At 39.6% G+C, this 25,651-nt stretch overlaps 1 protein-coding gene and 1 pseudogene across 6 annotated transcripts in view; one reads left to right on the top strand and one right to left on the bottom strand.

The window, feature by feature from the left end:
* Window positions 1-25,651, bottom strand: part of FAM184A (family with sequence similarity 184 member A) — a 131,174-nt gene that overhangs the window by 54,251 nt on the left and 51,272 nt on the right. For all 6 annotated transcript variants that reach the window (XR_009506164.1, XM_059941320.1, XM_059941323.1 and 3 more), the window contains exons 2-5: window positions 8,577-9,431; window positions 7,729-7,864; window positions 6,119-6,300; window positions 1,918-2,115 (exon numbers count right to left, since the gene is read on the bottom strand). Coding sequence is in view for 5 of the 6 variants with exons in the window: in XM_059941320.1 (XP_059797303.1) it covers window positions 1,918-2,115; window positions 6,119-6,300; window positions 7,729-7,864; window positions 8,577-9,431 (1,371 nt within the window). In the remaining variant the exon portion in view is untranslated. The remainder of the gene's footprint in view (window positions 1-1,917; window positions 2,116-6,118; window positions 6,301-7,728; window positions 7,865-8,576; window positions 9,432-25,651) is intronic.
* Window positions 20,830-21,803, top strand: LOC132376300 (spindlin-1-like; annotated as a pseudogene).

Here is a 25,651-nt window from a genome sequence, read left to right as displayed (position 1 = left end):
ATATTCACATCCTATTTGGTAGCTAAGTAATAAGGAATGGTGAAGTCACTTTTAGTTAAATGTTCTTTAAAAGATAATTTGACACAGGAGAAAGACTATCTGGAAGGAGGCTGGTTTTAGCTTAGGCTCAGACATGAACTAGCTGGGCAACAAAGGAATGAAGCAGCAAGTGATAAGTTATTCTGAGAAAAGACAAGGGTAAAGATGAGGCTATCCTAAGAGGTTTTGACTGTGTTCACATACAGGAAATTCATGTCATCTGCCTTATGGCAACCATGCTCTAATGAAAGTTTGTAAGAAATGCAAATGGATGAAAGTAGATTTTCAGGTAGCTCAGAAATTGAAATTTAATGGGTGAAGGGATGATTAGAAGAGTAGTAATGAGGTAAAAATTATATTGATGAAAGATGCCTTGATTCTAGCACTTAGAACTTAATACAGAGGAATAAAGAGAGGAAAAAGGCACCTGCAATTTAAATATTCCAGTAAGAGAGATGGAGGTTAAGGTGAAAATAGGATGTAGAAATGAAAAAGAATAACAAAAAATAGCTATGGGAAAGATTACTGCAGCCACAGTTACTGCTAAATCCTTTACTATAAAACCTCGAACACTTCATACATACACCCAGAGTCGGTAAGCATGCACGTGCTTAATTAATTAACTAATCAATTAAAGCTGTACTGACTGGTCCTGGAATAGTGAGCTGGCACAGAAAAAAGGACAACTACAACTTTGAGAAATAACATATCATTAAGTTTTGTCTTTAGTTATATAAACACATAACAGTATATTTAGGTAGAAATATTCTAAATGGAAGTTTTATTTTGAATTTTTAATTAACTTTAGGTGTTATTTTTTCCAACTGGTTGTCAGAAAAGGAAGAAATGTAGAGGCAGAAGATCTCAATTCACATGCTAACCTCTTCTATTTACTAGGTTTGTGGGTCTGAGTAAATCATTTAGGTTTATTAAACCTATTTCACCACCCACAGAATAAAAATGTCATTAATCTCCAAGACACAAATAATAAGGAATATATAAGAAAGCTTTCAGTAAACTGTAAAGTGCTATTATATAAACACATAACCATCATTAATACATGCCTACATAATGTGGTGGCTAAATGCCTTAGGGTTGGATACCTGAGACCTGAATTCAAGGTCTGACTGATCCTTACTAGTTCCACGTGCTTGAGCAAGTGTTTAACCCCTCTGTGCCTCCACCTCCTCTTCAGTAAACTGGGTATAGCAATGAAACCAAAAGCAGTGTTATAAGGATTAAATGAAAAAATAAACGTAAAACATCATGGCAGTGTCTGCTACACACAGTAAGAAGTACTAACACTTATTTATCACTATATGCTCAGACATGTCTGGGTTTTTAACATTTTGCCTCACTTAACCCTCACAGGGATATTACAAGATGGATCTTATCTTCGTCTGTCAAATGAGGAGCCTCAGGCATAGCTTTTGGGACCCAAGAATAAGCAGCTAGAAAGCAAAGAGCTCAGTGTAAGGCCCCAATCTGTCAGATACCTGGCTTTTTCTACTATATAATTCCTGTCTGTCATGTATGACTATTAGCGAGCTGAATACTTATTTGAGGGCAAAACCAAAACAAAACAGATCATTTTCCCAGGGAAGGAAACTGGCTACAGGAGAATAAGGGCTTCAACTAGTGAGGCTTCCTGAGGAGGACACCAATGCTGCTGTCTCAAGATCAAGGGAGTGTTTCTATTACGGCTTAACACCAAGTAGAAGAGCCTCATGTCGATTTAACAAACTACACCCCCTATAACAACTTTTATGTATGTTACTCTTTGAACCGAGATTTACAGAGTGATTACAAGACAGCGGCTAGATCATTATAGAAAGCCCACCAATTTACAATGCAATGCTAAGCTGAATTTTTACTCACCATTTGCAGTTTTTTCTTATCCCTCATCGCATTACTGTGGACAGCCTCAATTGCCATATGGTGCTTCCAAGCTAATTCTTCCAAAGTCTTAGAATGGGCCTCATTTAATTGAGCCACCTCTCCTTCCAGTCTATTTTGCAGGTTGTTTAGCTCCATCTCATAATATTCTTGCTGAGTTTTCTTTGCCTCATTTACTTTCTAAAATTGAACAAAAATAAAGATCAATAATTGGCATCTGCTTTTTTCATTACTGCTATTAGTATTGAATACTCAGTAAACAGATAAACTTGGATGAACTGAGTGCTACAGGATTCAGATATGGTACATGAGAATACACCATTGGGTGTTCTCAGAAAATGACAGGGTGGCACAGGCAAAATGAGTAATTTTAAAGCAAATGATAAAATACACTATTATTAGGTTAGAACCAAGTGTGAGTCAGCACATCTGCAGGCTTAAGAGAAAAAGGCTTCCTATATGTCAAAGTTGTACACAAAATGGCTTACCAATTTACCCACTCAAATGATACTATTCAATACAATTTTATTGCGTGCCAATTATATGCCTTTTAAGCATGAACAGTCTAATGATGAAAAAAAGTCAAAAGAGTGTGGCAATATAATTTTTTAAGTTCTATGAAAGGAGCATGCATCATATGTTGTGAGAGTATACAGGAAAGGAACCTAACCTGGATGGGGTGGGAAACGATGTGATGTGTGTGAGAGACAAAGAAAGAGAGAGAGAGAAAGAAAGAGAAAGAAAGAGAGACAGAGAGAGACTGACCGATCAGGGAAGGCTTTCCAGAAGAGAAAACATCTGAGCTGATGATGACATTCTCTCATTTAATTCTCACAAGCCCATCAGGAAACAAGAGATGAGAAAATTTCAAACCTAGATCTGATGTCAAAAGCCTGCATTCATAACCATTTCCAGCATTTTGAAAGCTGAGAAACAGTTTACCAGGCGGTGAAGTTAGGGAGATAGAAACCCATGCAGCTGAGCCGTGTGGCGAGAACACAGGATTCAAGGCTGGGAGCAGAGAGGGATGAGGCTCAGAAGCAGGCAGGGTCAAATGATGACCAGAGGCCTGTTATGCTAAGGCCTCTGGATTCTATTCTGATGGGAATGAGAAATCACTGAAACTGACATTTAAAAAAAATTTTTTTTTTAAATTTTTAGTTACTTATTTTTAATGTTTGTTGTTTAAGCCACCCAGGCTGTGGCGTTTTGTTATAGCAGCCCCAGCAAACCAAGACAACTTGTCAAGGGGAGGAAGTAGAAAGGAAACAAAGAAAGGAAGAACTTTGGGAAGTATCTGAATTTAGGGAGCAGGAGGAGAAAGAGGAGCCAGTGAAGGAGACATGAGTCATTAGGGAAGGAGGAGAGCATCACAGAGACAAAGGGTGGGCAGGGGGTGACCAAGAGGTGTGAGTGCTGCTGAGAAAATGGGTACAGTTTTTGGGTGTGCTGGCTCTGTTCCCACTGATGCCTTAGGACCCAGTACAATGGAGCAGGAGAGGGGAAGCCAGGCCGACAGGAGGAAATGGAGGTACTGGATGAAGGCTACTCTTTGAAGAACTTATGTGGTGTTATGACAGAGGAAGATGAGAAAGTAAAACTTCAAGAAAATGAGGTTGAAAGATGCTTTAATTCTCTTTAGGGGCTGGGGCAGATCCCCTCCTTGATGCTCTGTAAGACTCTCGGAAGACAGACACACCTCCTCTGGATCATTAATTCCTCCCGGATGGGCAGAGCGATCCTGCTGTCTGGCCTCTACAGCACCTGCCTTCCTGGCTCAGTCTGCAGGTCCCTAGAACTACCTAGGTGGAAATAAAAGGTCCTCACGTCATAGGAGGCAGCACAATGCAGAGATGGAGAACATGGGTTTTGGAGTCTCACAGACCTGGGTTCAAGTTCCAGCTCTGCCACTTATTAGCCATGTGACTGGGGGTACCATGCGTGCATAACGTCAATAAGCCTCAGTTTCTCCATCTGTGAAATGGGAACGATACGGTAGAACCTATTTTACAGGGTTGCTGAAGATGAGATAATGTGCCCCCAAATGTTTAGCAATATACCCAGCCTACTGTAAATATTTTATAGTTGTTAGCAATTATTTTACATAATAAAGAGATTATAATTATTCCCAAGGCCCAGTGAGGGGGAAAAGCCCTAGGGAAGATTCTTGAATGTAAGGCACTGGACTTCCTTTCCTTTCAAAGGCAGAAGGTGTAGACAGAGGAAACAGAAACTCCCAGCTTCTTCTTTCTTGCCTGGGCCAGACTGGGTGTCAGCTCTTCCCTTCAAGCCTCCCCTACAGGGATGGGGGTACTGGGGGCTCAGGGCTCAGAGCAATGTTCTGAGAACACTGGATCCCAATCCCTCTGATCCCAATCCCTAGAACTGGATCCCAATCCCTCTGCTAGCTCTCCCTGACTTGGGGTCACCAGAAACCAGAGCCCCTACTTGAATACTTGAATACAACATGTTTAAGGTTCTTTTACCACCATCACCCCCAGGTCTTTTTGTTTCACAGCTCAGACATGAAGTCCCCCTCATCATAGATCATAGCTTTTACCTATAAAACTGTACCAGCCAGGGCTCAACCAGAGAAGCAGGAAGAAGAAAGAAGCGGAGGGGTGCTGAGGAAGAGAGAGGTCATCAGGAAGGGTGGGCAGGAACTCTTGGGCATGGGCTAAAGCTGCTGTCCACAGGCAGAATGTCTTCAGTGACTGACATTTTAAAAAAAAACAATCATCTTGGCAGTAGGCTAGTGAGCTGATAGAAGGCAGGGAGAGTGCAGAGCTGAGAGGACTTGGAAACCGATAAGGGGGTTAAGGAAACAGTAATCAAGAACGACTCCCAGGTTTCCGATTTACCGAACTAGACAGACTATAGTGCTACTGGTTGAAAAAAGGAGTAAATGAAATATAGTATTTTGAGGGGAGGAAGTTCTAGGCAGGTTGATTTGACACATCTGTGAGAAACAGATATCTAGTGGGAGTTAGATACACAGGACTCAAGTTCAGGGAAAAGATCTGGCCTAGACGAACGGCTTTGGGAGCTATCACTGACCAAGTGACAGCTGATGTTACTGAAATGGATGAGCTTGTGGAATGAGATGGGAATGCAAGAGGAACATCAAAGGTAAGGACACAGAAAAGACTAAAAAAGAGTGATATATGTGTATGTATAACAGATTCACTGTGCTGTACACCTGAAACTAACACAGCATTGTAAATCAACTATACCCCAATAAAAAATTTTTTTAAAAATTAAAATTTAAAAAATTAAATAAAAATTTAATTAAAAAATAAAAAAATTAGATAAAAATTAAAAAAAAAAAAAAGGTAAGGCCACAGAGAGAAGAGGGAAGCTCACAGACAAGACTGCAGGGCCTGGGAGACAGGAGGAAAGTGTGAGAGAACCAAAGACAGATGCTGTAAATCAGAGGAGTCAGTATCCCAGGAAGACAAGATCCCCCAAGTCCAGCAGCCAGGACGTCACTGGAGGCTGAGGCCAATGCCGAGCCTGTGGGGTGGTGGCAGGAGAACCCAGCCCACACGAGGTAAGAAGTGAGTGGGAGGCGAACAAGGGCGAGGAGAACAGACACTTTTCAATACACTTGGCTGCTGAGAGAAGGAGGAAGAGTGTCCCAAACCCTCACCTGGTATTGTAGATATGTGAAGAACTGGAATAAATATTCAGCAATTACTCTACACATCCTATGTCTTATTTATTTCATTTAGAAATTAAGTATGTTGGTATATGAATTTTCAGGGCTTGATTTTGGTCATCCTTTTCAGTTTAACAGACATTTCCTAGGTGTATACACAATAATACGTTTCATCAACAGAAAAATAAATACGATTAACCGCAATGTACATCCCACTGAAATAAGAGTTCATTCAGCTTCTGGCTTGAAATAGGTTGAAGTGTCCTAAGTTTTTACGTTATAAATTGTTATCAGCAATATTTTGAACATATACACAATATGGGATAGCCCAGCTTTATATCAGTACCTTTTCTCCTCAAAATAAAAAACAAAAAATTACTAGAGTTAAGACATAGACTGTTACTATGAAATAGAAGTAAACACTCTAAATCAAATCTGAAAAAGAGGAAAACTGAACTCTTCTTTCTTGTCTTTCATGGCGGGTGGCGGGGGTGGGGGGGAGTGGAGCTCTCCGTCATTCTTTACCTTCTCCAGTTCCAAGATCTGCTGCTTCTGCTCTGCATTCAGACTCTGGGTTTTGCTTTGCAAGAAAGCTCTTTCTTCTTCAAGCTGAGATAACCTCTCATTGGCCCTTGATTTTTCTGATTCTAGATCTTTAATTGTAACCTCCTGGGTCATTTGAGTTGCTTGAAGCATTCCAATATGACCTACCCCCCCCAAAAGAAAGCCCCAATTTAAAATCTGTTGCATTGTCGTATAAAGCAGTTTGTAGTTAATGACACAAGGTACTTAATATGGAAGTAAAATAAATGGCCTGCATGTACAAATAGCTCTTTGGTTTCCTCACTGTATACGACAGAAATGTTTACCACGGGAATACTTATTATCCAAGTAGAACTACTTAGATTAGAAAGCAGTCCATTTTCACACCACTGACGCTGCTCGCTGCACCTAGGACCAGTCCAATCATTTCTGAAGATTTCAAGCTCTACAAGTTGAGGTAGAAACAACTCCTCAGGGTACATATAAAAGTCCTGGGAGTAAAACAAAGTAAGAGAAGATGCACTGAGTAGCACAATGGCACTAAAATGAGTAATTTATTCTTTTCTAATCTCTTTTTTTTCAAATTCTAACATAAAGAGGAAGAAATCTGTATGCAGCAAGGAAAGATGGCGGGCAGCAGTTTGGTTGAAACTAAATTTGCTGTAGACAACATACCTGATAAAGAACTGAGGCAGAGCAAGAACAGATAAGGACAGCAAGGCTATGAAAACCTAAAACGACAACAGCAAAAAAACAAAAGTATGGGGGGTGGTATGAGCAGAGACAGAGAGATGGAAAGTGAATATGAGAAAATATGCTCAGAAGGCATGTGCGTTAGGACAGCGGTTCTCAAAGCGCCCCGGACCAGCAGCGCCTGGGAGCACCGGTCACAAGCGAGGCTCGCCCCAGACCTACTGCGTCAGAAACTCTGGGGATGGGGCCTAGCGTCTGTGGCTGCACGAGCCGTCCAGGTGATTTTCATACACACTGAAGTCGAAAAGCTTCTGCTTCAGGGGGAGGGTAATCTGGGATTCACCAACGAGCCAGTCAATCAGATGACATCCTCAAAGAATTCGTTCAAAGGCCTCCCCTGGCTCACCCAACACCCCAGCGAAATGTCACTTCAGATTGATACAGGTCACCCCCTCCTCTAGTAAGGGCTTCGAAATGAGCCCGTCAGCCACGTCAGGATGGGCAACCCAGCTTTAGTATGTAAAATGATCCTTATTAATAAGCCAAATGAAATGAGGCTGCTGTAATTTAAATATAGTTCCACTAATTTAAGTATTTTAAAATATTTATGTTTTAAAAGGGCATGTTTTTAAAGGACAAAGCCTCTTAGAGTGTTTTTCTTTTAGTGACTGACTTATTGGTGCTAAAACCTATAATTCTTAACGTTTTTATAGAAATATATTCCTAAAAATAAGTTATCATTTGCTTATCTTATGATTAACAAGATAACAGAACCCTTTAACATGGTTAGAATCTAAATAATTTTAAAATATGAGAAGAAAAGGCTAATTCCGTCTCGAATTAACATTTAAGTGTTGGTTTTAGCTGAGGAATACACCAAAAACTGTGGTCAGACATACTAGCTTTGAGGACAAGATCTGAAGCTTGCTGCTGTAAACGTTCTCTGGCTGCTGCTAGCTCACTTTCCACTTCCTTGTGCCTGCTTAATAAGGCCATTTCTCCCTCCTTGGCATCATCAAGCTGTTTTTGAAGAACCTAAGAAAAATCAAATAGCCATTATTAATATGCAAGAATGATGCTAAGCTAAAAAATTCACTTAAACTACCAGCAGCAACTTTCTCTTATTCAAAAGTCACACTTAACAATACCTAGTTTTGAATCTGTATCAGTGACACATAACTTGTTATCTTCATAAGTCAAATGACCCAATCATGAAAGGCTATTTGACCCTTTCTAATATATTTAAATGCTGCACAGATATTAAAAACACACCTATGAAATTTTCTATGCCAAGAAACAAAGAAACTTGCCAGACAGACTTTTTGGCTTTTTTTTTAAGACTTGTGCCATACCCCTATTTATAAAGCAATCTTAATTTTTTGTTCAGTGTCTGGATATCAACTGATGTGCAGACCCCATCATTAATGGAGAGAAAGGAAAAAAACATAATTAAAGACCAATATTTTAAACTTCCCAAATCACTGGGAAAATATTAACATGTTATTAAAAAATCCTTTCATAAACAATCAACAAGGTTTTAAGCTTATCTTTTTGGGCCTTTCATATCTGAAATTGTTGTAGGAAATAACAGCTACAGTTGTAATAAAGGTTATCTTTTCACTGATTTTCTCACAAAAGTAGAAAAAAAGCAAAATGGAAAAAAAAAAGTTGAAGTGGTCTAATCGAAAAGAAAAAGAGAAAAGTGGGGAAAAAAATCCATGTGTTGAATGTAATATTCTTTACTCACCTGAACACTGTTCTCTGCTGTAACAAGTGCTACCTGAAGCTTCTGGCATTTGTCATGGAGACTTCCAGCTTCATCCTGTACCATCTGTAACTCTGTCTTTAATTTTCCTATGGTTTTTCGTAAAATTGCTTCTTGTCCCTGAAATTCTTTTCTAAGATCTGCTTCCTTTTCTTTGCTAGCCTGGAGGCTTTCTGCTGTAAAAAGCTGTGACCTTTTCAAAGTATCTAGCTCATGTTCATAAAAGGACTGAGCTTTACGCAACTTGCCTTCATAATCCTCAATTAGCTTTTTCCGCTCAAGCCTTAGCTCTTCCAGTGTCTTGTTTAAGGCCTCCACCTCCATTCTGTGCAGCTCCTCCGCTTTCTCCTGTCCTTTACTAACTGAGGCACTGTGATCCTGCTGTGACTTCAGCAGCTCTTGGATCTCCCGTCTGTGAGCAGTTCGCAAATCTTCCAATGCCAACCGTTTGTCTTTTTCAAACTGTACTTGGACTTGTCCAAAACTCCGTAATCTTTCCTCAAATTTCCTTCTAATCTCTTCAACCTCTCTAGACATGGTTACTATGCGTTGGACATGCTGGGCTTCTGCACAAAGTTGCATGTCCTCAACTCTGTGCTTATAAGCCTCAAATTCTGTCAAAGCCTGCTGCTTCATTTTTATGTGATCTTCTAATGATACTTCTAAAACTTGAATCTTTCTCTTAAGATCTAACTCCTCTGATACTCTGCTTTTATACTGCAATATTTTTTCTCTTGTTTCTGCAAGAATTTGTTGGACTTCTTCTTCATGAGCATCTTTGAGGGCTTGAATTGCAGATTCGTGCTCATCATTTTTAGTGTTCAAAGCATATATTACCTGCATGGTTTTAAAGAAAAAGGGAGAAGAATTCAGTAAACCATATTATTTTCTAATTGAAGTTAATTCTTTCATTTGGATTGACATTATTTTCTATGCAGATAATATTGGCTATGGTAAATATTAAATACTAAAACTTCATGCATTGTTTTTGTACTCACAGATTTATTTAGCACATTTACGTAGCCCAGTCTTAAAATCTGCACTTGAAGACTTTTTGATTAGGATTTTAAAGCATTCAAAATTAAGAATGTTTTCCTAGAAATAAACAGTGAGGAGGAAAGAAACAAAGGAGGCTACCTGGTCTATGAGAATGGAGTTTTCCTACGGCCCAGTCTAGCTTCCTGGGGACCGTGGTGGGATCAGGAGAAAAGCCTCATGGTAAGTCTCTGCCCTACACTGGAGGCCTAGAGATGAAGGAGGCTTTGCATGAGTGGAAGTTCTAGGCCCTACGTCTTCCCAAAGGCCTCTTTCAACTGCCTAAAGTCTGGTGTATTTTAAATTTAGAAATTTCCTTTTCTAATTCCATTATGGTCTGTTTTTAAAGCTGATCCTTTTCACTCCCAAGTGGTCTCCTTACAAAATCCAGTTAGTACTTTTGTGCTCACCTATCAAATGTTGTAGTTTTACTCATTGCCTAATTTTCCCTCTGCCTCCAAGCAAGCCAGATTCCTAGAGCCAGAGTGTTCTGAGTACAGGTCTTTATTTTCATTTTCGTCCTTGGGTTTTAATGATTCCATTGAGATTTCCCCACCTTAATTCCAATGACAACATACTCCTTTTATAGTAACACTCCCACTCCCGTATGTTCCTTGATGTCCTACACATAGCCCTGTGGTCCAACAGTAATATTCACAACTGTTACTTAAGGCTTAGAGATGTGCCTACTTTCTTCTGAAGTAAAAAAAAGTAAATACTATACACTCCAGCAAAAATCCAGAGGCTAAAAATCAGTGTCCTGGAACTTCGCTTATTTTAATATGATCTTACTTTGGCTTCAGAAATGAAGTCCAGCACCAAATACTACCTATCTATCATCTATCTATCTATCTATCTATCTATCTATCTATCTATCTATCTATCTATCTACCTATTTATGGTTGCGTTGGGTCTTCATTGCTGCGCGCGGGCTTTCTCTAGTTGTGGAGGGCGGGGGCTTCTCTTGTTGCGGAGCACGGGCTCAGTAGTTGTGGCTCGCGGGCTCTAGAGCGCAGGCTCAGTAGTTGTGGTGCACGGGCTTAGCTGCTCCGCGGCATGTGGGATCTTCCCGGACCAGGGCTCGAACCCGCGTCCCCTGCATTGGCAGGCGGATTCCCAACCACCGCGCCACCAGGGAAGTCCCAGCACCAAATACTTTTGCAATTAAGATGCAGAAGTGTTGCCCTTTTTGTAGAGAACTTCTTTATGCAGACTGAGGCAACTGAGACAAACTACCTGGCTCTCCACAGATCCTGGTAACTCCAAATCCTGCTGCTAAATCTAGGCTGTCGCCTGCCAAGCCTGCAGCTACACTGGCAGAAGGCAGAATACACACTGGAGCTACCCCACTGCAGGGGCTTCACTCCCTCCATACAGGGCTTTGTCTTCCACACCCAGTCCCCTGTCCATACACTCGGCTAGGTCTGCTGTATCTATTTTCTTCAGCATGACTGAGATGTGGTCATACCAAAAGAAAAAAGGTTGAGAGATGGCAAGATTCCACCTGTCTTGCCACAACTACCCTTCTCCTACAAGGGCCACAGGAAAACATGTGCACAGAGGAAAATAAATACTTATTCACGGTGTCTCTCTCTTTTTTAATAAACCTAATTCGAAATTCCACGTTATGTCCCTAAATGGGCTAACACACATCCCCATGGAGGACTCCTTTTATTTACACATTTAATCTTAAAGGTAGCCTATAAACCAAGAAAGTTGGGTGGCTTCCTATTCCTTTCCCTCAGGGTCATACCTGTCTACCACACTGATGCCAGAAAAGACTGGAAGGGGCACTATGGAAAAAGACACCAACCAGCTGGAGAGAAGTCCATTTGCCAGAGTGCCTGGAACAGAGCTGGTCTAGCCCACAGGTTGCAGACCTTCCCAGAGCATGTCTGCATGCATTCCCTCTTCATCTTACTAAGCACGTGGAAGGAAAAGAGATAATCCAAAGAGATGGGATCTCCAAAGAAAATAAGTCACACTGTTAGCACTTTGCTCCAGGAAATGATCATGAAAAGGACCAGTCCATGGTGGGATTCTATATAACTGGTGATGAAAAGGGAGAGGGAAGCAACATGTGAGCCACCCCTTGTCAACTATTTATTGAAATACTCTTCTTTTTTCTAATTTAATTTCCTTCAGTCTTCAAGAGTCAGCTCAAGTTCTGCCTCTTTTAATAAGCTTTCCAAAGCTACCCACATCCATGGGATTCTATCTTTTCTTTATATCCAACATCACCATTTCCTTACCACCACTCATTCCTGATGTTAGATTGGTTTAATTTGGGGTGTCCTGACAACAAGGCTGGAAAGCTGTGTGATGATGTTAGCCTAGAAAAGTAGCTGAAGGTACAGAAGCTCAGAAGCACACAAAAATGTGAATAAAAAGGTGAAATTAAAGGGGATCGAGGTTATGAATTAAAGCATTAAATTAAAACAGAATTTAAGAAAAGTAAACATCTGATAAATAATAGGGAAATATTATGGTGAGAAGTTAAAACAGAATTTAAGAAAAGTAAACAAAACATCTGATAAATAATAGGGAAATATTATGGTGAGAAGTACTATTTCATTTTATATTCTAATCCAGGGATCAGCAAACTAGAGCCTACAGGCCAAATATGGCTGCTGCTTGTCTTTGTAAATAAAGTTTTATTGGAGCACAGCTAGGTCCATTCCTTTATGTATTGCCTACGGATGCTTTCCCACTACAACAGCAGAGTTGAGTTGTGGAAAAGACCTTATTACCAACTCCTGTCCTAATCTATACATAGCTATCTTACCAGCCAAAACTGGCAGCCAAAAATAAAAAAGTGTGATTTTGCACTAGCTTTGTTAACTCTCTACTAAACAGTCTAGGCTTTGTACCACTACAACTCATACACTGAGAACACCAATTATGTGATTCTGAAAGTATATTACATAAAATAAATACAGTATCATACTGACCATAATTTGTATCTTCCAGGACAGCAATGTTAAAATAAATTTCTAAAACCTTAAAAAGGAACAATAAAAAGATGGCAAGTACAATAACAAATTAGCAGTGCTCTTAGAAATGACCATTTAAAATATACCACTATTTAATTATACTATTTTTAAATGACAATGCTATATATGAATTTTCAAGTACCTTAACTATACATAGTAACTTCTAGCTATTCACTTTTCTACATAACTACAAAGGCAACCATTTATTAGTATCTTTCTCTGATTAATTATTATTTCTCAGACAAAGGTAATATAGATGGTTCTATGTTCTTTGAACACACAGAAGATATATGACTTGAAGTAACAGAATGGACCCAAACTGAATTTTTGACCCTAGGTAAAATAATTTCTCCAAGCTTCAAGTTTCTCAATATTAAATGGAGATCGTATTTATTTTACCCTAGTGACACTGTTGTTATAAGATCAACTTATCATTGACATTTTAAAATGATGTTATATAAAGATTTTTTAAAATATAAAGCACTATAAGATACTAAGCCTTCCTTGTTAGTTGTATCATTTATTTATGGAGAGAACGAGACTAATTTTAAAAGAAACTTCAGTAAGTAATCATAATCATCCATAAAATTGGCTATGATTTTCCACATAGGAAAAGGAAATTCTCTAACGTCTCTTTTCATAAACTATTTTAAAAGACATTAAGAGCCATTCGCAATTTTTCTGGAACTATGAACATTCATGGAATGGGACAGTACAATCATTTCAGCAATTTCATGCAATTTCACAGTTCCATTTTATGCCAATGATGTATAATTTAACTATATAACCCATGATGAGTAAGCAATTGTGAGTAATTTTTATTTTTTCTATGAAGATTTTCAGATACTCTTACCCACAGATAAAATGAGAACAAGTCTAGATCCTAATTTTAAAAATGCTACTTAGGTAAAAAGTGTCTGAAATAGTTCTGAAATAGTCACTGTTGACTGCTATGAACTGAATTGTGTCTCCCCCCAACCCCAGAAAATTCATATGTTGAAGCCCTAACCCCCAACATGATGTTATATGGAGATAACAGGAGGTAATTAAGTTTAGACAGGTCATGAGAATGGGGTCCCCATGATAGGACTTAGTGCCTTTATAAGAAGAGACACCGGAGCTCTTGCTTCCTCTCTCTTTCTCCGCCATGTGAGGACACAGCAAGAAGTTCTACAGTATTCTGCTATGGTCGACGGAGCAAATACATTGGCAATATAAATGTTCCCACTAAAAGCTAACTCATTAGTAATAAAGCATGTTCATTGAGAAGTATGTTATATTAGTTTAAAATATTTTAAGCGGACCTCAATAGTTGCATATTATACCAACAGGTTTAACCCTGCTAAGGTAAGGGAATCGTTCAATAAATGATGGTACATTCCCACAATGTAAAACCATGAAACCATTAAAAGGCACATCTCATTTAGGAGGATATTTCAAAGAAAAAGCTTGTAGTATAAGGCAAATACACATGCTACTATATACAATAAGATCCAATCGCATACAGAGAAAACAATGAGTGTGCATGTGTGTGCAGATGCATATTTAAAGATGTATTAAGAAATTAACCAAATTTTAACTGAGGATATTCAGTATTTCTAAGCCTTCTGTAATGAATGCATGTTACTACTATAATCATAAAACAATAAACCATTTTAAAAGATTAACATCAACAGTGCTAAAAGAATGAATCAATACTTGAAATGCCTTAGCTGTAGAAAAACATGACAATGAAATTAAAAACAGAAAGTTAAAGGAACATTAATTCCAACAGATACCCTTCAAATTTCCTTAAAAATCACTGATTGAAATAAAACTGACTTATAAAAATCATCCTTAAAATTTTTCAAGAATATTGAACATTAATCATTTCACTTATAAAAAAGAACATGTATTTTGGAAATGTAAAAAAAATCTAATTACCTAGATAAAGTTTGATAGCTTACTAGCAAATCTTTAACGGTCAATTCCTACTTCATTCATTCTTCCCTTCAACAAAAATTTACTGCACACCTGCTACGTGCCAAGACCTATAATCGGCACAACAGTGAACTGAATGCATATGTGTGGTGTCTATTCTCTTGCAGCTTAGAGGAGACCAACCTTAAAGAAATATTTACTCAATTTGTCAAAGTGAAATATTGGTAAGTCTTACAAAGGAGGAGAAATACAAAATGAGTCTTTGCTGGGGTGGGAGTGAGGGTGGTAATGTAATTTTTCCCTTATTCTGAGTAGAATGCTTACTTTATCTTAACCAGAATCTCTTTTTAAAAAAAATTTTACTGATGTATAGTTGATTTACAATGTTGTGTTAATTTCTGCTGTAAAGCAAAGTGTTTCAGTTATACATATATATATATATATATATATATATATTCTTTTTCATATTCTTTTCCATTATGGTTTATCACAGGATATTTTAACCAGAATCTCTTTTAGTCAAAATGTTAAGGGGAAAGCTATAGAGATGGAATTACAGGCTGAAGGAACAGTATGAGCAAAAGACACATCGATGGGTAAGCACAGGACTCTGTGAAGGGAAAGATGGGCTCTGCAGCTAGAAGAGTGGACATGGTCCACATTGCAGAGATACTCATAGCGGCTGAGCTGGACAAGATCAAGAGGGAGAGACTACTGAGGAAGAATGAAGAAGACCGAGGACCAGGTCTTGGGCGGGGTTCAGCGGGAGGAGGATGAGGGCCCACTGACAGAGGCAACGTGCTGAGAGGGATGAGCAAGAGTGGAAGCAGGGCGCCACAGTCCAAGGTGCGAGGGACGGGCAGGGCGTCTTGTCAAAAGCTGCACAAAAATCCAGAAAAATGAACACCTGAAGCCCCTGCATTCAGAATCTCAGAAACAATCTTTGAGAGAGCACATTCAGTAGAGTGGTGAGGGCAGAGCGAGTGGACACGTGGATACTGAGTAAATGGAGGCACTTAGCTAGCAGAGAAAAAAACTCCAAGAAATAGTTGGTCAAAGGAAGGAAATAACTAGGGACAACTAGGATGATGGCTTAGGGGGCAGCAGCGTCCAGTCCAGGGAGAGTTTTTTGTTTGTTTGTTTTTTTTAAAGAGGAATTGAAAATGTATCCTAGGGAAGGGCTAATTGTTGCACCAAGGTCATGGAGAAAGTTTGAGGCTAGGATTGCCTGACACAGGTGGAGAGACTGGCACTGACTGACAGTAGGGAAGAACTCCTCCCAAGAGAGCAAGGTTAAAGAGCGGGATTTGAGGGCTTCCCTGGTGGCGCAGCAGTTGAGAATCTGCCTGCCAATGCAGGGGACACGGGTTCGAGCCCTGGTCTGGGAAGATCCCACATGCCGCAGAGCAGCTGGGCCCGTGAGCCACAATTACTGAGCCTGCGCGTCTGGAGCCTGTGCTCCGCAACAAGAGAGGCCGCGATAGTGAGAGGCCTGCGCACCGCGATGAAGAGTGGCCCCCACTCACCACAGCTAGAGAAAGCCCTCGCACAGAAACGAAGACCCAACACAGCCATAAATAAATAAATTAAAAAAAAAAAAAAAAAAAGACTGGGATTTGAGGTGGAGAGGGAAGATGGGCAACTCCTGTCTGATTGCTGCATGCTCCTCCGTAACAGGGGGATGAGATCACGTTCTTAGAGCGCAGAGGCCATCAGCAGCTTCTCTCCACTGGCCACAGATGATGCTCTTCACTGTGGTGAGGCCAGCATCAGGCAGTCTTCCCAGTGTGTCTGTCTCACGACAGGCTCAGCCACTCAGCAACCATGAGCAGACCCTGTCATCACTGCTCCTCAGGGTGATGTTTTCCTTATCTCTTGCTTATTCGAAAATTCTGGATATTGTTCACTTTCCTTTTCTGATCAATGCCAGAGACAGTCAGACAGACCAACAGAAGAGAGAGAGAGAGAGAGAGAGAGAGAAACTCACCCTCAGAGTATATAAGCACTACATGAGGCACAAGACTACTTAACAAAGGAAAAAAGGAGCAATCTCAGATTCGACAATTTTTTTTAAAGTTCTAGTACAATTAATTTATGATAAACAATATATAATGGAAAATAGCCTCTTCAATAAATGGTGTTGGGAAAACTGGACAGCTACATGCAAAAAAAAAATAATCAAACTGGACTACTTTCTCACACCATATACAAAAATAAACTCCAAGTGGATTTAAGACTTAAATGTAAGATGTGAAACCACAAAACTCCTAGAATAAAATGTAGGTAGTATGCTTTTTGAGATCAGTTTTAACAATATTTTTTTGGATATGTCTCCTCAGCCAAAGGAAATAAAAACGAAAACAAACAAATGGGACTACATCAAACTAAAAAGCTTTTTGCACAGTGAAGGAAACTCAACCAAACAAAAAGGCAGACTACTGAACGGGAGAAGATATTTGCAAACAATCTATCTGATAAGGGGTTAATATTCAAAATGTACAAATAACTCATACAACTCAACATCAAACAAACAACCCGATTAAAAAATGGAAAGAAGACTTGAATGGACATTTTTCCAAAGAAGACATACAGATGGCCAAGAGACATATGGAGAAGATACTCAACATCACTAATCATCAGGAAAAGGCAAATCAAAACCACAGTGAGATATTACCTAACACCTGTCAGAATGGCTATTATCAAAAAGACAACAAATAACAAGTGCTGATGAGAATGTGAAGAAAAAGGAACACTTGTGCACTGTTGGTGGAAATGCAAATTGGTGCAGCCACTATGTACCAACGCACAGTGAAAGCAGTAAGAAGGTTCCTCAAAGAATTAAAAATTGAATTACCATGCAATGCAGCAATTCTATTCCTGGGTATTTTTCCAAAGAAAACAAAAACACTAATTCAAAAAGATATATGCACCCCTATGTTCATTGCAGCATTGTTTACAGCAGCCAAGATATGGAAGCCACCTAAGCGCCCATCAATATGTGACTGGATAAAGAAGATGTGGTACACCCACATACCCACCCACCCACACACACACAATGGAATGTTACTCAGCCCTAAAAAATGAAATTAAAAACAATTTTATTTTATATTGGAGTATAGTTGATTAACAATGATGTGTTAGTTACAGGTGTACAGCAAAGTGATTCAGTTATACCCATACAAGTATCCATTCCTTTTCAAATTCTTTTCCCATTTATGTTATTACAGAATATTGAGCCAAGTTCCTTGTGCTATACAGTAGCGCCTTGTTGGTTATCTATTTTAAATATAGTAGTGTGTACATGTCAATTCCAAACTCCCAATCTATCCCTCCCCTCCTGCATTTTCCCCCTGGTAACCATAAGTTCGTTCTCTAAGTCTGTGTTTCTGTTTTATAAATAAGTTCATTTGAAACTTATTTACAAAATGAAATCTTGCCATTTGAGACAACATGGATGGACCTAAAGAGTATCATACTAAATGAAATAAACCAGACAGAGAAAGACAAATACCATATCATTTCATATATGTAGAACCTAAAAAAACAAAACAAAGAATAAATAACAAAACAGACACAGACTCACAGATACAGAGAACAAGCAAGTGGTTGCAGGGCAGGGCGGGGCGGGGTGGGGTGGGGGGGTGAGTGAAATAGGTGAGGGAGGTTAAGAGGTACAAACTCCCAGTTACAAAATAAACAAGTCGTGGGCATGAAATGTACATCATGGGGAATATAGAAAATATTGTAATAACTTTGTATTATGTCAGATGGTAACAGACATCATTTTGTAACATATAGAAATACCAAATCACTATGTTGTGCACCTGGAACTAATGTAGTGTTGTAGGTCAGTTATACTTCGATTAAAAAAACAGATCTCATACATTTAAAACAAAGGAAGAACTTCCCTGGTGGCGCAGTGGTTAAGACTCTGCGCTCCCAATGCAAGGGGCCCAGGGTTCAATCCCTAGTCAGGGAACTAGATCACACATGCCACAACTAACAGTTTGCATGCCACAACTAAGGAGACCATGAGCCACAACTAAGGAGACCATGAGCCGCAACTAAGACCCAGCGTGACCAAATAAATAAATATTAAAAAAAAAAAGCAGCCCTAAACACAGGAAGAATATGTTTCTATAATTCTGTTTTTATTATTAAACCCTCAGATACAATTAGCAAAAGGTTACTTGGTCCTTAAGCCACCAAAGTTAAAGAATATTGAAAAGAGTCTCTCAAACGTCTCAACAACAGTGGGTTATTGACCTCTGCCATATAGGGTCTGTTCTATCTGTTCTAGAGCAATAACACAGACCAGAGAACTCTGCACCTCAACTTACATTCAATGGCACTCCCAGACCAGCCTTACAAGTGAATGTTTCACAAATTATTAAATATAACTGATGAGCTCTAAGTAGCTAACTCAGAGAATCTAATGTTTCTATAAAATGGTTCACTTTTTGGAACCTGATAATTATTAGCATCCTTAAGGGCATGTTAATGAAATGCATTTAAAATGTGTTTTAGAGGTGATGAAGTTGCACAAATCCATCCATATTTTCTTCCTATTCTACTGATGATCAATAATAGCATGTATTTATGCTACCTAGGTTATAGGATTAATCATTGCAATGTAAGAAAAGTTTATAGAACTGACTTCAAGAACTAGCCCCAAGCAGCTCCATGCTAGCAAAATGAGGTGGACAAAAGGAAAAAAATAAAATGAGAAGGTCACAAATGACCATTCATCCTGAAGAAAAAAAAACAAGAAGCAAAACCCACAGAACATCATTTAGTGTAAAATAAGTGTCTGAAAGAAAAAAATCCCAAACTCATACAGCACTAAGCATGTGCATGCGTGCGCACACGTGCGTGCACACACGTGCATGCACACACACACACACACACACACTCACTTTCTTTTTTCTGAACCATCTGAACTTAAGTTCCAGGTACTTGTCACCCCTAAATACTTCAGTATATATTTCCTAAGATCAAAGACAATAGCACTATTACACCCAAGAAGTTCAGCCTAATGGAATATTAATATACAGCCTATATTCAAGTTTACCAAATTATTCCAATAATAAAATTTATAGCAGCTTTTCTCTATCAATGCAGATCAAGGATCCCACATTGTACTGAGTCTTCAGTCTCCTTTAATCTGAACACTGACATTTTTTAAGAGACCGGGCTGGCTGTCTTGTAGAATACATATGATACAGACTCATAGAATTATGTCAGGTTCCTCTTTGTGGAAATTTTATGTTGTGCTTTCTCAATCCATCCTATTGGTGATTAGAGTACTTAATACCACATTATGAGGGCACATTTATCAGTCTTCTTTTCAAATATTACTCTTCCCCAACCTTCTTCCAACCCACTGTTCCTTTTTCATGATGTCCTACTCAGTTTAAAGAAACGAGAAAAAAATGACAAAACGAATTTAATTTTGTTTAAAAAGGTTTAGTCCCTATGAAAACCCATCCTACCTATACGTGACAAGCCCTCCAAAGGGGCTGCCTGAAGAGTAAGAGCTCCCCCTGTGGGCTACCTGTCCAAAGGCCAAGCTTGAATTGCTCATAACTTTGAGGGGATTTTTTAAAGAGGCTGAGAGAACGGTGAAGAAACAAGGCAACTGGCAGACTAGGTATTTAGAGAGAATTTTAACAGTCCTTTTAACCCATATTCTCACAAAATATTAAGCCACATATTCATTTGCCATTAATAAGTATGGAACTGGATCTACCAGGAAGATTCACAGAGTATCTGTAGTTCAAGGTGAGTGGAAGGGGAACAGTTGCTACCCATATACAGTAGTTTACTCCTGGCAATGAATTACTTCCACGTTTTTATTTTCTTGGTCCAGTTTCTTTTGTTATAAGTCAGAAAAAAAAAATTTAAAAACAAAGGCTGTTCTTCATTCATTATGTAATCAAATTAATCCCAACAACAGACTTATGTCCAAATAAAACATTTACGAAGCAGTTAACAAAATAAAAAGCTCATCTGGATTTATTTAAGCCAAAGGCACTATAAAACCCTAGATTAAAAAGACCTTTGGGTAGTACGGCCCGTCCGGCAGGGGCGGGCGGGAGCTTGGCGCGGGACCGCAGGGCCAGTGGGCTGCCGACGGTGGCCTAGGTGGCCGGCAGAGTACTTAGGATTTCACATATTTTTGCTGAACTTATTAAAAAAAAAAAAAAAGGGCGTTCGGATGATGGATTAACAAGAACACTGAAATCCTGTGAAAAGTTTCAAATTGGAGCACACTGAATTTTCATCCTAGTCCAGCAGCTCTGCTGCTCACTTAAATATAGATGAATGAAGACCCCATTCGGGAAGACACGTGGCCAGCGGTCCAGAGCTGATGCAGGCCATGCTGGTGTATCTGCAAGCATGATGAAGAAACGAACATCCCACAAAAAACACCGGACCAGTGTGTGGCCGAGCAAACCTGTTTCCCAGCCCCGGAGGAACATCGTAGGCTGCAGGATTCAGTGGAAAGAGGGGAATGGCCCCATCACCCAGTGGAAAGGAAGCGTTCTGGACCAGATGCCTGTAAATCCTTTGTATCTTATAAAATACGATGGATTTGACTGTATTTATAGACTAGAACTTAATAAAGGTGAAAGAGTTTCTGCGCTTGAAGTCCTCCCTAATAGAGTTGCAACATCTCAAATCAGTGACGCACACCTAGCCGACACGATGATTGGCAAAGCAGTGGAGCACATGTTTGAGATGGAGGATGGCTCTAAAGACGAGTGGAGGGGAATGGTCTTAGCACGCGCCCCTATAATGAACACATGGTTTTACATCACCTATGAAAAAGATCCTGTCTTGTACATGTACCAGCTCTTAGATGATTATAAAGAAGGTGACCTTCGCACTATGCCCGATTCTAATGATTCACCTCCAGCAGAAAGGGAACCGGGAGAAGTTGTGGACAGCCCGGTAGGCAAACAAGTGGAATATGCCAAAGAAGATGACGCTAAAAGGACTGGCATGGTCATTCATCAAGTAGAAGCCAAACCATCTATTTCATCAAGTTTGATGATGATTTCCATATTTATGTCTACAATTTGGTGAAAACATCCTAGATGTCATCACGAACTTTGCCAAATTTGTGGAACTATTAAATGTATAATTTGTAGACATAAAGACTTGATTGCTTTCCAGTTTAATGAAAGCTTAAATGTCCCCGTGAACCCACAATCTCTGCCAGCAGAACTGTTTTTGTTCTGAATAGTACAGATTTATGTGAACACAAAGCATTTTGCGTAAGGAACTCCTTCCTCTTAAAACAAGTCTGTTTGGAAGGGAGTTACAGGCAAGTCTGGTAAAAGTTAAGCTAGTATCACAGTCATTTAAAACTGCAGTAGATCTTATCCACTTTCCCCTTCATTCTTAACACTCTTATTCTGCTGCCACAGTGCAAGCATAGTTTGATATTTTTGTTATTCCTTTTTTTGAAATATATATGTATCTATATCTACCTACCTATCTATATCTGTGTGTATACATACATAATGTATATATACATACACACAGATCTGTATATACACACACACACACTTCATGGGCAGTCCTTTCTTTGTGGGTTGGAGTGGGGCTTACATAATTTTCTCCAGTTTAACAGGAGTGCTGACCCAAGCCATTTGTATTCAGTGTATTTAGTGTATTACTGCTGTTTATTCAAAATTAAATTCGGGCACAGGAAGCTCATCGGGACATTCAGCTTGTTTTGAAAGTCAAGTTCAGAGCACCATTTCAGTCTGGAGGCTTTAAACTGTAAATTCAAATATGAATCACCTGTGAACATTTAATGACACACATTAGAATTTTACAAAACAGAAATCTGGGTAAAAGGCTGCCTTTAATTCTAAGCTTTGCACATTATTTGTTTACATTTTTTATCATAAATACTGCTTTTTAAGCAAAGCCCAGGTACTTGGTCCACATAATGTAATGCAGGTGTATTTTGGATGGCACATTTGGTCCATTATTTGCACAAATTAGTAATCTGGATTTTAGTACATGGATTTAAAAGGCAACAGTATATCAGTGGTTTCTGTGTATTTGGTAAGTTCCTGGAAGAACACAGTGCTTTTATATTAGAAATGTAAGTTTAAGAATGGCGGTGTTGCCTTTTAACAAGTTCTCTGGGATACCTTTATTTTTATTACTATTATTACTGATATATGATTATGGTCAGAAGGCTTTTCCCCCTTGGCTTTTCCCCTCAAAGAATGCCTAGACAAATAACAGCTTAAACTCCTGACATGTTTTGTGGTGCTGTATGTTCTTGCTCATGGTGTGCTGTTGATGTGGATTCATTCCATTTGGTGGATCCTACCACATCAGGGTCAGTCACCTGCACTGGCTTGTGGGTGTGACTGATAGCAGCCCTTAGCCATTGAATCCTTTCCTGCAAGTTGTTCTTAACTAAAATAGAACTGCAAAAGTGGTTTGTTTAGAAGCAAAACGTCAGTTTATCACTTTGTTTTGGATGATCCCTGGCAGTTTGAAAGCTAGGAGAAAGATGGTTTGTGAAACCAGTCTTGTGGAGATTGAAAACCTTACCTAAGATTTGGGCAGAAAGCTTAAATGCATATGAATCTCAGCCAAACACCAGGTCTGTGTGATGTCTGTCATGGCTGTTCTTGATGTTAAGAGATCCTGTAGTTTCAAGGCCGCGCTATGCGAGGTTTGTGTGATGCCCATTTTCGCCTTCAGGAAGGCTGTGCCTTGTTGTGCTGGTGGGTGGTAACCTCGTGCACCATGTAAATACAGCACCCCAGTTCTCTCCAGCGTGCCCAGTGCCTCACCGAGGGCAGCCAGGGGTGAGCTTCTCCATGCAGTGGGTACCCAGGTCTTAGATGTTCCTCTTGTGCTTGAAACAAGTGTCATGCTACAGATCTGTCATCTGTTCTCCCGGTGGCTCTTGTAAGAGTTCCTGCATGTGAATCTCAAGGCTGAGCCGAGCTCCCCGTGCCCAAGTGGACACGTGTGGCCCAGAGAGGGAATTGTCCAGCGTGCACTGCATGAACAGGACACAGTGACTTCAGACTGAAAAACAAAGTCCTTTGGAGGTATCCTGAGGGTTGGGTCAGTTGAAACATTTCTGGCATTACTTAATGACTTGCATTGTGGTTTTTCTGCAAGTACCTTTAGCAACTTTTAATACCATGTGATCTCTCTAGATGAATGTGACGTGTGATTTATTATCATCATTATTTTAATCATTGTTCCATTTATCGCCTTTAGGGTTGAAGGAAGGGGAAGGGTTTTTTTGTTGTTGTTTTTCCTTTTTTTTTCCCATCCTTTTTTCTTTTGGTGGCTTAAATCACACTTCCTGACGCCGTGACTAACTCTGCTCCCCAGCTGAGTATTTCAGCCTTCGTCTAGGCTCATGTTTCAGATCTGCATGCACCGCTTGCATTTTCCTGGTATCGGAATGTTGGTTCCTTGTTCTAGGAATACAACACTAACTTCTAAAATTATAATGGGACTTGTGACAACACAAGACATGAAACTCTGTATAAAATGTATTGGCCTTTCTCACTGACCTGCTACAGTATCATTGTGTCGTGTGTGTGTGCGTGCGTGATGTCTGGATGCCATGTAAAGCTTCAAAGGAAAACCTTAAAAGCAGACCATCCTTTTTTTGCATGCTCTATTCTAAGTAGAATGTTCAATGTAACTAACTAAAATTGCATGTTAAATATATTTCGGTTTTTTTCTTTTCTATCTGTTTTAATTTGTTTTCAGTTTCTGTATATTTGCTTAATTCTGCTGTTTTACTGGCTGTGGGATAAAGATGCACTGGTGAAGCAAATGCAGTGCCAACAGAAGGTGATTTTCCAGTTGTGTATGTCATGCAGCATTTGAAGGAACTGTGCATTCTTAAAACAATCACAGTTGTTTCTAAACCAGATTTCCTTTCTATTATTGTTTTACGTGCCAAACCCCGAAATGCATTGGTCTTGAATCTCTGAATGCTGTGGACCCATTAGAAGACTGTTTTGATTGTCACAAATTGCAGTGCCTGAAAACATTCTTGAAGCTGATTGTCTTAAAAAAAAAAAAAAAAGAAAGTTCTCCAAAGACACAACTGTGGTGGCCCCCAAGCTGTAAGCTTATTCAGCTTTCTGCTTTCCGGAGAACTGCTTGTCTCTTTCTTGGTATGCACTCCTGACGCTGCGGTATTGAGCGTAAAAAAGGAAAATGGCTTGCGGCCAGTTTCGTTCCAGGTGCCTGCTCTGGATCTAAGAGCCCCTGGTTGTTCCCCAGAAGAAGGACGTGCTGCCCTGAGGGGGAAGTCTGTATCTCCAAAGAATGGCCCATAAGGCATGCTGACGCATAGATAGTGATGCATAGATAGTGGTGCATAGATAGTGGTGCATAGATAGTGGTGCATAGATAGTGGCGCATAGATAATGGCGCATAGATAGTGGCTACAAGGTTTACTGATTTGTTGCCTAGTGTTCGTTCCGTGCTGAACCTATATATACATTCATGCTCTTTGAATAAACTTGCCTTGCAACCATCAGTTGTCTTGGCCCTTCTGACCCCATACTGGTGCTTTTCAGTTCCTTACCCCTCACCGCCAGGAACTTCTAGCTTTCTGCAGCCGGTCTGCGGCAAGTGGCGCCCGAACAGGGACCTGAGTGCGTGAGGCATTTCAGAAGATTTCAGGTAAGTAGAACTCTCGAGTGAGATAGTGTGGCCACAAGAAATAATTTCGTTTTTAGGACGGTAACTCGAGAAAGAGTCAGAAGTAAAATAATATGGGACAAAAGGGCTCTAAGGAGCGTGATTTATTTGCTCAGGTTTTGCTTTCAATGTTAAAAGCCCGTGGAACTAAGGTAACTACCTCACAACTTCTGGAATTTTTGCAATTAGTATATGATGCTTGTCCTTGGTTCCCTGAAGGAGGATCAGTGGACTTAGCAATTTGGACTCGTGTAGGAGATGAATTATCTAAATATCATGAAGCTCATGGACCATCTTCTGTTTCAGTTTCCATTTTTAGCTTGTGGAATTTAATAAGAGATTGTTTTAATCCAATTTATGATTCAGTTCCAAAATTAACAGCTAAATCTGTAG

This window comes from Balaenoptera ricei, chromosome 12, assembly GCF_028023285.1.
Source record: "Balaenoptera ricei isolate mBalRic1 chromosome 12, mBalRic1.hap2, whole genome shotgun sequence".
Lineage (NCBI taxonomy): Eukaryota > Metazoa > Chordata > Mammalia > Artiodactyla > Balaenopteridae > Balaenoptera > Balaenoptera ricei.
The sequence above is the reverse complement of the archived record's forward strand: the minus strand, read 5'-3'. Positions and strand labels throughout refer to the sequence as shown.